At 45.1% G+C, this 12605-nt stretch overlaps 1 protein-coding gene across 1 annotated transcript in view; it reads left to right on the top strand.

The window, feature by feature from the left end:
• Positions 1 to 12605, top strand: part of atp2a2b (ATPase sarcoplasmic/endoplasmic reticulum Ca2+ transporting 2b) — a gene marked incomplete at its 3' end in the record, with an annotated part of 40637 nt that overhangs the window by 3712 nt on the left and 24320 nt on the right. Inside the window, exons 4-5 of the mRNA XM_080846972.1 lie at positions 1165 to 1269; positions 8144 to 8282. Of these exons, the coding sequence (XP_080703098.1) occupies positions 1165 to 1269; positions 8144 to 8282 (244 nt within the window). The remainder of the gene's footprint in view (positions 1 to 1164; positions 1270 to 8143; positions 8283 to 12605) is intronic.

The following is a 12605-nucleotide window of genomic DNA, read 5'->3' as shown; positions in this document are numbered from 1 at the left end:
TGAAATTAAAGGCTCATTTGCATAAGAGGAGCCGTTTGAGAGGATCCGGGTACGCATTGAATTTTAATTTTAATGATCCCTGCCCACTGTTATATAGCTTGCTGAATGGATCACCGTGGTTTTTGTGCGGAAGTCTTAGACTTGACGGTCACTTTTGGGGCAGTGTGCACTTTTTTAGTCGTCCCCCCCCCCATGGCCGAATCCAAATTGGCACAGTTTGAAGTTGCAGTTGCCCACGGACAGAAATTAGGTCACTCTCAGTGGGCCAAGCTCTTAAGAGGCTTGTTTTACGGGTCTCACAGCAGGATCACATCTTACGATAAAACAACTTTGTCTCTGGATGTGAATGTGTTGTTTGCAGTTTGAACGGTGTCCAATAAAAACGTCAATGCAGAATGCACAAAATCTTTGTTTTGCTTTGATGTTTGGTAGATGCTTTGCTTTTGCACTGTGAAGGATGTTTTCCCCCAGTAGTCCCAAACCTACTATGCCAGTAGGTTGACCTCCAGCTCCAGATGGAAGAGCCTTGAACCCACCGTGGCCCAGCACCCATAAACTGACTCATGCCGCACCCGTCTGACACTTGCCCTTCCTGTCCCTTTGGTGCTGACGGCAGGCGGGCATGAATTAAACATGCCCTGGCCTCGTTAAGACTGCGGACAGGACCGCCAGGGGTGTGTGTGTGTGGGGTGGCAGCCAGGACACGGCGGCCTGGCGACAGCGATCACACTGCTGTAGCGACGCGGGGGTCAACTCCGGCTCCGAATAAACAGTGCCAGATGCAGAGCCTCGTTAGGGGTCTTTGATATCACTTCTGCACTGGCTGTGTGCGATATGCACCACCAACTAAATCACCAAACTGCTCATCAGTCATCACTCCCCCAAACTTCCTTTCGTTTCCCGTGAGGCCTTTGGTCGATGGAGATATCTTTTATCTAACAGTTGGTCATAGAGGGTTGCTTGCCCATGTTACAAGAAGGCAAAAAAATTGAAACTGGTTCTCTAAGAGATGGAAATCCGAGCTCGGAAATTGTTTTGCCATTTTTGTTGATGCCCTGTATGATCTCTGCTCTTATGTTCGAGTTTGGTTGAGGTCTGTGTAAGGGGTTTGGGGTTTAAATTACGTTTGAAAAAGATGTGAATGATTATGTTTGTTCCTTTTAGGTGCTGGCCTGGTTCGAGGAGGGCGAGGGGACCATCACCGCCTTCGTGGAGCCCTTCGTCATCCTGCTCATCCTCATCGCCAACGCAATTGTTGGTGTGTGGCAGGTGAGTGTCATGTTTCCCATCTGCCTGCACATTCACACCTGTGGACATGTTGATGTGCGGATGGTGTGCTTTGCCTTTTTTTTGTGCAAGTGAGCATAGTCTTGTGCAAATTATTGCGTAAGTGATGGTTCAAAGCACCTGGAGACCCAGAAGAGCTTTTACACACACACACTCTCTCTCTCCATACACACACTCTTTCTCTCTGTCTTTCCCTCTCTACCGTAATTAGAGACCAGAGAGATTATCTGTGCTATCCAGGGTTAGATCAAGTCAGGGGTGGGGCACTTGGGAACTACAAGCAGACGAATACTGGCATTTAACTTCATAGCCTCTTATGTGCTTCCTTTGGACCAAGGCCAGAGTTGTAAAGCCAACGTTGTGCTGTGTAAGGTGAATCACAGCAGAGCCTGTCAGGTACTGCATTGAACCAGGGTTGTGTAATGTCGACTCAGGCGTCATACTGCTTAACCAAGGACGAGCTCCCGCATCAGCGATGCATCCCGAGCTTGGCTGCCATCTCTGCTGTTCTCTGCCTTCCCTCCACCACGACCACGTTGCCTCTGTGCTCGTGTGTCCCCATGAATCAGATGGGCTCTCTTCTTGAGACAGGGGGAGCTGATCGCACAGCTGTTTCCAATCGAAACGCATCAGGCCACCGAGTCACCCGGAGATGGGGGAACTGTGAGAACCCCGAGCCCTGTGGCTGTTCACCATTAGCACGGCAAGGCTCCCTTGAACTCCCTTGAAGGCTTAAAATAGGCTTTTTTTTCTTTTTTTCTTTAAACTCCTTCCCCAAGACAAACCCTCACTTCCTTTTGTTGTAAATGTGTTGTAACATAGCGAGTCGTTCAGCTAATGCACCTCTTGCATTTGTGTTAAAGTTGTCAACAAGTGCTTATTTTGCTCATGTGTGAAATGGCAGATGATAAGGCCAGCAGTGTTGGGCTGTGAAATGCTTTCTAATCAACAGTTTCATACATTTTGCCTGCAAGTGTGATTTGGAAGAGGGGTTATTCTAGGCCACATTCTGGCATGTTCTGGTCCACTTAGCCTGCATCTTCATGCAAAGAAATACTTTATTCAAAGAATGACTTGATATTTTTACTGCGCATATATCCTTTTTATTTGAAGGGTTTTACATCACTTCCTGCGCCCAAAAGTAAACAAATACTACCAGTAAAAACAAAATCTGGGCTGAGCAAAAAATGTGCAGATCTCCTCCACTTCTTTTTTATAGTTGAGCATTTGACCAACTTTACTTGAAAATGTGAGGCTATGATCTAATTATAGACAAGCAGCCCCAGTATACTATCCTATTGCATACACACACACACATACACACGACCCTCAGTGGAAATGAGGGCCTATTTTCCTCCTGTGTTACGGAAGCCCTCAGACCCATCGCCCAGTTTCTGGGCCATGGGCTTATTTTAGGTTCGCTCCTCATTCATTAAGCGAGACACCCTGGGAGCTCTTCCCTGTGAGCTGCTTGGCTTCTAAGCGCTCTCCCACACATTTCAATTCTGTCTCTTGCACACACGCACTCATGCAGTACTCCTTTTTGTAATTGTCTTGTTTTTGTTCCATAAAGCACTAATTCTGGTTCTCCCAATATAGGCCTAGATAACAGATTCACTTAAGTCTAAAATTCTTCTTTTTTTGGACTAGAGTACTCAATTTGTCCCAGGTATTTAAGAAACACCCATTTTGTTTCTTTTTTGTTGCCTTGAGATGAGGGCATGCAGTGAACATGGTTGAATAGGAGGTGCAGTAATCTGTGTTGTGTCCGTGAGGAAGAATCTCCAGCCTTTTCCTAAATTAGGGCTGGTAGGTTATTTAGCATAGTGGCAGATTCTCAAGTAAATCTACCACTACATACCCACTGGTCTTCTACCACACCGTCAGGGTCTTCTACCTCACTGTCAGGGTCTTCTACCTCACTGTCAGGGTCTTCTACCTCACCGTCAGGGTCTTCTACCTCACCGTCAGGGTTGTACTGCATAGAGGTCCAGAGAACCTCGCTATCCTCGGAGACATTTTAGGGAAATCTAAATCTTTTTCATGCCATTTGTAGTTACTTAGACAGCTAAAAGAGCTCATTCCTACTGCCATTATGAAGCTCAACCCTATTTCACTTAAAAGAAGGCAATGCATGTGAGTAACAAGACAAGAAAACAAATTGATTTCAGTGTTTCCCCTAGGTTTACAGCTTGGGGGGCTGCAGGGGCGCGGCGCCACCCTAATATCATTGCAGGGGAAACACTGGATTTTAGGTGCTTGACCACTAAAATAGATTTTCACCTCTAATGACTGAAATGCTCCAAAGGACGCCTTAGCCCAAGGCCCTAGTCCCTGACATTTAAATGGGCTCTTGCACCCCTTGTATAGTTCAGTGAAAGCATGTTGTTTCAGCCTTTGTGTTTTCAGGCTTCTTAGCTCGTATGAAACCCATGGCTTATTTGAGCCTTTCGCCCTTAAAGCCGCTGGACTTTTAGTCTAAACCTAGCAAGCTAAGGGAAGCATTCTCTTCGAGGTATCGAGACCGGCAGTGAATACAGATTATTACTGTGGCATGAAAGTTGTCCGTCCAGCTCTCTGCGCCAGTCTGGTGGATGATGTCTTCATAGTCAAGTTGAAGTAGCTGGATTCACTGCACATCGACAAGCTCCAGTATATCCAAACGGCCGCCTACTTTGCACTTTAATTTATAGTGATTGAAGCAGCAATACGGAGTTCTGTTCCAAAATTAGTAAGCTAACTACTTAAAATGCATACAAAAACCTTGCAAACACCACCAACAGCCCAGCTGACACTGATTGAAGCTTGCCAACACGCTAACTGGTGTCTTTTGGCAGTATAGCTGGCAATGTCATGCGTGTGAAAGCTTTAGTTCAATTTTTGCAGGGTGTTCCAGCCCGTTACACAGAACTACATAGGCCATATCTGGGACGGCTAGTGGGGAAGGCACAGATGTTTATCTGTCCTTCACATGACCATATGCTATCAGAATTAATTTCAGGATGGTACCAAAACTAGTCGCCTATAAAATCATACCTCAAAAAGTGTCAATTTGTTGCATAGCGTTAATATGTTGCCTTAGTGTGATATGTTGCCTTATATTCCATTCTAATGGAGAAAAACACAGGTTAGCAATGTTTCAGTTTTAAACCTAAACATAAAATATTGTGAGTTTAATTTTTTTTACATTATTTGAAAATGTATAATGTCAGAAATAGGCCTGCAGCTGTATGCTGTTTTAGCAATATGGTGTTTTACCTGGTAGAGCACTTGACTTATTACAACCTTCAGAAGCATTTAGCTGAAAAGCACGCAAATCAAGGGCAGAATACGGGTAAATTGTGTTGACGTAAGAAACTGATTTTTAGGAAGGTCTAGATCGCTCAGGGGTTCCCCTCTCCTTGGTCTCTGTTTAGAAACAAAGATTATTTTGGCTGAATTGATTGTTTCTTCCTCCACCATAATCAATAGTGGCGGTCAGGCTGACCTGAGGTGGAGATGTAAATCATGGGGCGGAGGGCAAAGTAGGGTCCCATCCCTCAAGCAGCAGTGGAACGAGCACTTGTACTGGCTTGTCACGAGATTTAGGACCCTGTAACCCTCCCTTGTTCAATCATGAAGCCAGTCTCTGGGCAACAAGATCAGGTGGAGACACCCAAAGGTTGTGTTGGCTTCCTGTTTGAGGAGGCACACTATGTGTACTTGTTTTTACAACTTGGCTTGCCCTTGTGTTTGTGTGTCTGTGGACAAAGCTGTATCGTGGTCTCTATGGAGCTGTAGTTTGCCCTTTTGTTATTGGGGCCACAGTCTTGGTTTTCAATTGGTATTTGAATAGTGTAACAGCCCAGCACATCATGTGGAATAGTGTAACTCTGTAAGAGCTCAGCAGATCATGTGGAATAGTGCAAGTCTGTAAGAGCCCAGCACATCATGGAATAGTGTAAGTCTCCCAGCACATTCTGTGGAATAGTGTAAGTCTCCCAGCACATTCTGTGGAATAGTGTAAGTCTCCCAGCACATTCTGTGGAATAGTGTAAGTCTCCCAGCACATTCTGTGGAATAGTGTAAGTCTCCCAGCACATTCTGTGGTGAGCAGTTGTGGGGTTCACTATGTGGGGCATGTTATGAAATGCAGAAACAGTGTGCACACCAAACACGGCTGCCTAGCCAGAGTTGGCCATTACTAGGGCTGGGGTAAACGATTATTTTTAAACGATTCATCTGGAAATTATTTTATCGATTAGTCGACTAATTGGACGATTAGTCTAACGATTATTTTTTTGTTGCTCGATTAAAACCATAATGTATCTCAAATAAATACCAAAAAAAAATCTTAATATACTTTATTGAGCACTGTTTTGCACAGCAAAAGTCCAACAATACATTTCATGTTTATCTAGAGAAGCGGTAAAAATGTTTGGTACTCAAATGAGCCCTATCACACTTGGATGTGGTGCTCATTAATTTAAATGTTTTCAGTGCACATAAAAACATTAATTCATTCATGAGCACTGTGCACCACCTTATGTGCAGCCCTGGCCTGGACATTGCTTGGCGCCATTAGTTGACATTGGCGATCTAACGTAGTGAATCATGATGCATACTATAAGCTGGCCAACGTTAGTCTAATGTTATGTGATTGACTCGTAAATGACCACAGCATGAGTTAGCTCTCTGTGCCGTTTGTTCGTGCTTGGTTGCCGTGTTCTGCAGCCGTAAGTTAACGTTAACTAAACTGACACAGCTGTCTAGCCGCTAGTAGCTAGCTAACGTTAACTACTAGCAACCAAGCACGAACAAACTGCACGGAGAGCTAAGATAGTTAGCTAGCACCACCGAAGTGCGCAGAGCTCAAGCTACACAACAAACTGAACAAATGTTAAATACGAGAAACAATGGGGTGCGTTTGAGAATGGAGATAGAAACGCACCCCATTGTCTCTCGTGAAGGGGACAATAAGTAACGTTGGTTACATTAATTTAACGTTTGTTCAGTGTGTTGCGTAGCTTGAGCTCTGCGCACTTCGGTGGTGCTAGCTAACTATCTTCTTAGCTCTCCGTGCAGTTTGTTCGTGCTTGGTTGCTAGTAGTTAACGTTAGCTAGCTACTAGTGTGCCAGTTTAGTTAACGTTAATTTACGGCTGCAGAACACAGCAACCAAGCACGAACAAACGGAACAGGAGCTAACTCATGGTGTTGGCCAGCTTATAGTATGTATCATGATTCACTACGTTAGATCGCCAATGTCAACTAATGGCGCCAAGCAATTCCCTGGGTTTCTGCTCTCTGTCCTTGCGCAATGTTTGTTTCTGTTTGGGTCAACCACGTGTATGTGGCGAAGCATCGACGTTAAAACATGGCGTCGACGTAATTTTGAAATCGACGTGTCGACATCATCGACGCATCGCTACAGCACTAACCATTACTATACATTTTTATTTCATCTGGTCATTTCTTTAGTGTGCAATGGTCCAAGTGTTTTGGCACCAGTGAATGGAAGAATCAGTTAGGTCTATTATCAGTGTGTGTTTTTTTGGGGGGGCGGGTGTGTTTCTGAATGGAACTTTTGGCCTGCTCCTGCTGCAGAGACTCCCAGTGGAGCAGCTCCTTGTTGTCCTCTGCCTTTTATTTATTTGCTCCTCCTTTGTTGTGTAAGTGGGGATGGTTGACCATGTGCATCTAATACAGAGCTTCAATGGTGAAAACCAGCTGCATAAAAGAGGCTCCTGTGTCTTTTCAGAAGGTAGCAAACTGTAGAACCTGAAACCCTATTCATGTGTGTGAACACGTTATTGTGGTAGCAGTGTTCTTTGTACCTTGAAGGGTAACCGTAGCGACACAGTTGAAGTAGGTGGACACACAGAGCTGAAACCACTGTGGTTGTGGATCTCTGTTCAGTCTCTGTTCTCTCATCAGTTTCATTTTGCAAGCCTTTGTTAACCAAAGTAGTAACCGGCAGTGTGGTGGACATTTTTTTTTTTTGTAACACCCCTCCCAGTCCAAGTGTACCTCATTAGTTGCCTTAGTGATTCAGACCAAGTAGCCTGTATTCAAGTTACCGGCTCTTTCACTTTGAAAGGCAAACCCATATCCAGCCTCCTGCCAAAACCAAACAGGATGCTCCCACTGTACTGCGTCCCAAGGAGCCAGTCCCACTCCACCAGGAAAGGTCACGGAAAGGTCTTTCAGCTCCAGGAACTCTGCAGTGGAGTTGTGGCAGGGAACGGCGCCAGGCTACGTTGAATGGCCTCATATCTGATGCCACACTCTGACCTTTGGGCTTTTTACAAGCATGCATTCCCAGGCCCGCTAGAACATGGGGAATACATTGTGGTAGCAAACACTGGTTTTCATTGACCCATTAGTGTAAGACAGGGCTATTTTCTGCTATTTGTTTGCTTTGGCACAACTTGTAAAGCAAGGCTTTTCCCAGATTCTCATCTGCAGTCTTACAGTCGGGCCTGCATCACTGAAGACCACGTCAAAGGTCTGTTCGTGATTAGCTTGTTGGGGTTGGTCTTGGCCTATTTTGGTGGCATCTAATCAGTCTCACAATTCTGCGGCGGTCAAGCTACTCCTTCTTGTTTGTTTTTCTCTTTTAAGGTCGTGTTAACCTTATTGCATTAAGACATGGAGTCTTGTCTCTTGATTACCAAAATCTGATTGTGATGATGGCAATTTTTTACTCTGTTTTGGTCTCACCCCGTACTGGAATGTGCAAAATTCAGTGCTTAAAATCTCTTGCGCTTTTGGTTAAATGTATGCAATATTAGCTGACACTTCTTGACCATTTTTATCAGGAGTTGTGTCGTCCTATGCTCCAAATGAGGGTGACATTCGCTTGTGTTGCCCCGTAGGAACGGAATGCAGAGAATGCCATTGAGGCGCTGAAAGAGTACGAGCCGGAGATGGGGAAGGTGTACCGGCAGGATCGCAAGAGTGTGCAACGCATCAAGGCCAAAGACCTCGTCCCCGGAGACATCGTGGAGGTGGCTGGTAAGTGTCTCTGTCTCTCTCTCTCTCTCTCTCTCCCTCTCCTTCTCTCACGCTCACGTTCACGCTCTCACTCTCACTCTGATTAATTTCATGATTGAGAGAATGTACCTGAGACCACTCTCTTTCACACATGGCTTGTAAGTGCCATCAAGCCCGCCCCCCCCTCATCCACCTACTAGCTGGATGTCAGTTGCATTCCCATCCCAGCTAAAACTATTATATTGTGATAATGCGATGCAGTGGTGGAAAGTAGGTTCTCACAGCTGTGCTAAAGACAGAAGGACTTCGAAATGTGAGGGTTTTCATGTACACGTCTATTGCCTAATATAACAAGGCCAAATAAAAACCATCCGTTGGCGCTTGCGGCCGCAACAAATCCAGCATATCTGTGTTGAGAGATCTGTGGTCTGCGGCTTGTCATAGGGTGGCCACTAGCCATGCTGAGCCCCTGGAAGAGACTCTGTGGCTGCTCAGGACCTCTTGCTCTTGGGTTCCGCACTGGTTAGCCTCACTGCTCACAGCAGGTTTACACTACCGCAGGCCTAATGCATCTCAAGTTTGTTTATAGTGTGTGTGTGCGTGTGCGGACGGACGGACGGACGGGGGGGGGAGATGTCTGAACTGCAGACGAACAGGTCTCACATCAAAGCAGCTTCTTCTGGAACTGACGGGGGTAGTATACCGTAAATCCTCAAATAGTGGCCGGGGCTTGTATTTACTTAGGCTGCACAGCGCACCGGCCTTTATTTGGGGCAGGCTTGTATTAGGGGCAGGCCTTTATTTCTTACTTATCTTCTGTTATAGAATTGTATTATTTAAATAATGGGCATAATTGCAGTAGGCTAATATAATTCATTGCATATGCGTTCAACACTTCCTGCACATCGTGTAGCGCTTTAGGTCGGGGTGTCAACGTAAAAAATAAACATCGAGTTATGGTCTCTCCACTGTCAGTCACGGAGGAAAAGATTTCCAAACCTTGAATTTAATCATTTTTCTAGACACTCTATTATGCTTATCGCGGACTGAAAACATTTATTCAACGAGCTGGTTTGATATCCAGCCTAACTTTCTTTCTACCTCCACCTGCTAGTCGTAGCCTATCGCATTCGTCTCGGGTCAATGTCAAACTTCTTTGCTGCTTTTTCTCCCGAATGTTCTTCAGCAATCGGCATACACCATCTCTTTGAATTTAATATCAAAGTTACGTAAGTCTACTACTGCTTTATGATCCCTTCTGGAAAAAGTAACCTAGCCACCTAAAACGTTAGATAAACAACAGTAGGCTATACAATACGTGCATTTAGGCTAAACATTCGCCTAGTAGTCCTACGTGGGGAAATTTCTTTTTTTTTATCGCAAACAGCCCATGAGATTAGCCAACAATATTATATAATATAATATTAAACATGAGGAGAACATGTATTTGTGAAATGCATTCAATTAAATTGTGATGCCTACTTTGAGTTGACGGACTGATGCTGGTAGGCTACAGTAATATACCGGTAGGCTACTTTATTTTACCCCCGGCTTGTATTCGGGGCCCGGCCTTTATTTGTCCGTATGGACCACGACCCCGGCTACTATCTGAAGCCCTGCTTCTAATTGAATCCCGGCCTTTATTTGAGGATTTACGGTACGCTTCGGTGTTCCAGTCGAAGTTTTGTCATCAGATCTGCCATTTACTATTGTAAACGATGGAGCTAGTGGAGGTGTGAAGTGTTGCCAGACTGGAAATGGCGTATCATAGGCTCATTTTGGAGGATAATTATCATATCTGGCAACACTGGGAAAGCGGTCGACCAATGAGAGCACACGCAAAAAGGTGGAATGTAACGGAGACAAAACACATATCAGACGAGGCTAAATCCCGGATGCTTTTGGAATCCCTGCTGGACGCATTTTTTAGGTCTCGAAAAGAGGACATGTTCGGGTAAAACAGGACATGTAGTCACCCTACTTTTGAACATTATGCAAACGATGCTACCGTGTTCTTCAGACCAAGGGAGAAAGTACTTTCAATTTAGCAAAGCACCTGAAAGACAGTCATCTGTATGTTTAAAGAACTCAAGGATAGTTCTGATTCATTTTAACATTCCCAAATAATGCAGTTTTTTTTAAATCTGTCATACTGAAATACACGTTACATGATGTTTAAAATGATGGGCACGTGTGTTACAATGGCTAATGTTATGTACGTAGTTGAGGTAAGCTATGCTGTAGTTTTAACGTTAGCCTATAGCCTACCTTGGTTGGAATTAGATAGAGAGAGAGAAAGAGAGCATGTATCTTGCAAGTATCATGACTAAACTAGGGAATTTCACCGAAGGTCCTAGTTTAATATAGTTACACATAAATATGCAATTGGTTTGACAACACGATTACCCAATTTATTATTTTTTTTCGATGCCATAGACTCAATGTAGCTGATGTATAAAACGATTTGCGAGTGAAAGCTGGAAATTCGCCGCGGCCACACTGAACATTTCGATTTATTTTGTATTAAATAAGTCCTTTAAGAAGCTCAAAACTCATGTTCATCTTGTAAGCTGAATGGCTGCACTGTTATATCCACGGTTTTGTTTTGCACTGTTGTTGTTTTTGCACAGTACCTTTTGAAAAGATGCCTGGAAGTCTGGAATGTGTCTGGGGTCACTAGTTGTTGCACTTTAACCATTAATTGCACTTTATTATGTTGTGCTATGCTATATTGCACATGTTTTGTATGTCTTATGACATTTAGCTATTTTCACATATTTTAATAAAGAAGTTAATGTTTCAAGTTCAAGAACATGGAATCTTGGAAAAATCCTTCTTTTTTTTTTTTTACCGTGGTATCGAAATTGGTATTGAGAATCGTGTTATTTTACTGGTATTGGTACCGACTACTGAATTTTTGGTATCGTGACACCCCTAGTGTGTGGATAGAGGCTTAGCTGCGGTGAGCCGGATCCTAGCTGTGTGTGTGGGGCTCAGTATGTTCTCATCCGTCAGCATTATGGACCAGACTCTGTCCCATATCCCACCCTGTCTCATCCTAATCCCTGCATTAGTAGCCAGGTGAGGGTGCTGTTAATGTAACACACACACACACACACACACACACTGAGCAGGCCCAGGGTCACTCAGGATTGAATATTTACACACACAATGCCAAGCGTGGGTGTATGCGTACGTGTGCTGATGTAGTGATGGCAGAGTGATTCAGGGCATGAATAGAGAGATCGGGCAGAAAGCGGGATGTTGAGGCATTCTTGTGACGGCAGGAGAGAGAGAGAGAGGCTGCGAGCAGGAAAGAAAGAAAGAAAACAAGTCTGTCCCCTTGGGCTTCAATTTCTTGCTGCTTTTCAAGTCTCCATCTAATAGTTGGTTCTCTCTCACCTTTCCATTTCTGTCTCTGTCTCTTTCTCATTTTCTCTCTCTCCATCTCAGCCTGGATTCCTATTGGCTAGCCTCTTTTTGCGTCACAGCTTCTCGTCCCCCTTCCCCCTCTGTGTGAGGCTTTGACTGCTGCTGGTTGGCTGTATGCGCTGGAGAAAAGAGGAGAGGGGGGGGGGGGGGGGGGGGGGGGGGCGGTTGGGAGAGAAGAGGAGGAGGAGGAGGGAGATGTCTCGAGTCCCTCCAAGGTGCCCGTCTAAAAGGCAGACTGATTTTAAACTCAGTAGGCGTTCCAAGCAGACAGTTTTAGATGGAGTTGAGTATCTGAGGAGGGCAAGAGGGGTGGCAGAGGATGTAGAGGAGCACTGTTGAGAAGAATGTTGAAGGATGACGTGGAGTGACGTGATTTTTGCCCTTCCTGTTCAATGGAACTGCAGGCTCCCCATAGATGGAACGAACACGCACAAAGAGACACACACACACGCATTTAGTCGTGTCGGATGTGTTGTCCCTCAGATCGTGACCTCTGACCTGCTGCAGATGCTCAGCTCTAGAGAGTGATGGCAGCGGCCCCCCTCATCTCCCCCATGAGTGCACAGCACAGGAAGCATCGCTGTCCTGAAACACTGAGTTTAGTCTGCAGAGAGGTGCTGCACTCTGTCTCTCTGTCCTGCTCTTTTGGCACTATCGCCCTCTCCGTGTCTCTCTCTCTCTCTCTCTCTCTCTCTCTCTCTCTCTCACCCCCCCCTCCTCTCTCTCGCTCTGGGGATCTGCAGCAGTGCGACGTTTCAGACAGATCTGTTCCTTCCAGAGGCTTGCTTGCATGCTTCAAGAGTGTAAGATGAGTCACTGGACCAGACATTGCCCCCCCCCCCCCCCCAACTTAAGCTTAGCATCTGAATGATAAGATATCTGTCCATAGCATGCACAGCACCTTGTGTTCTC

This window comes from Sprattus sprattus, assembly GCF_963457725.1.
Source record: "Sprattus sprattus genome assembly, chromosome: 11".
Classification (NCBI taxonomy): domain Eukaryota; kingdom Metazoa; phylum Chordata; class Actinopteri; order Clupeiformes; family Clupeidae; genus Sprattus; species Sprattus sprattus.
This window is presented reverse-complemented; position numbering and strand designations above follow the sequence as displayed.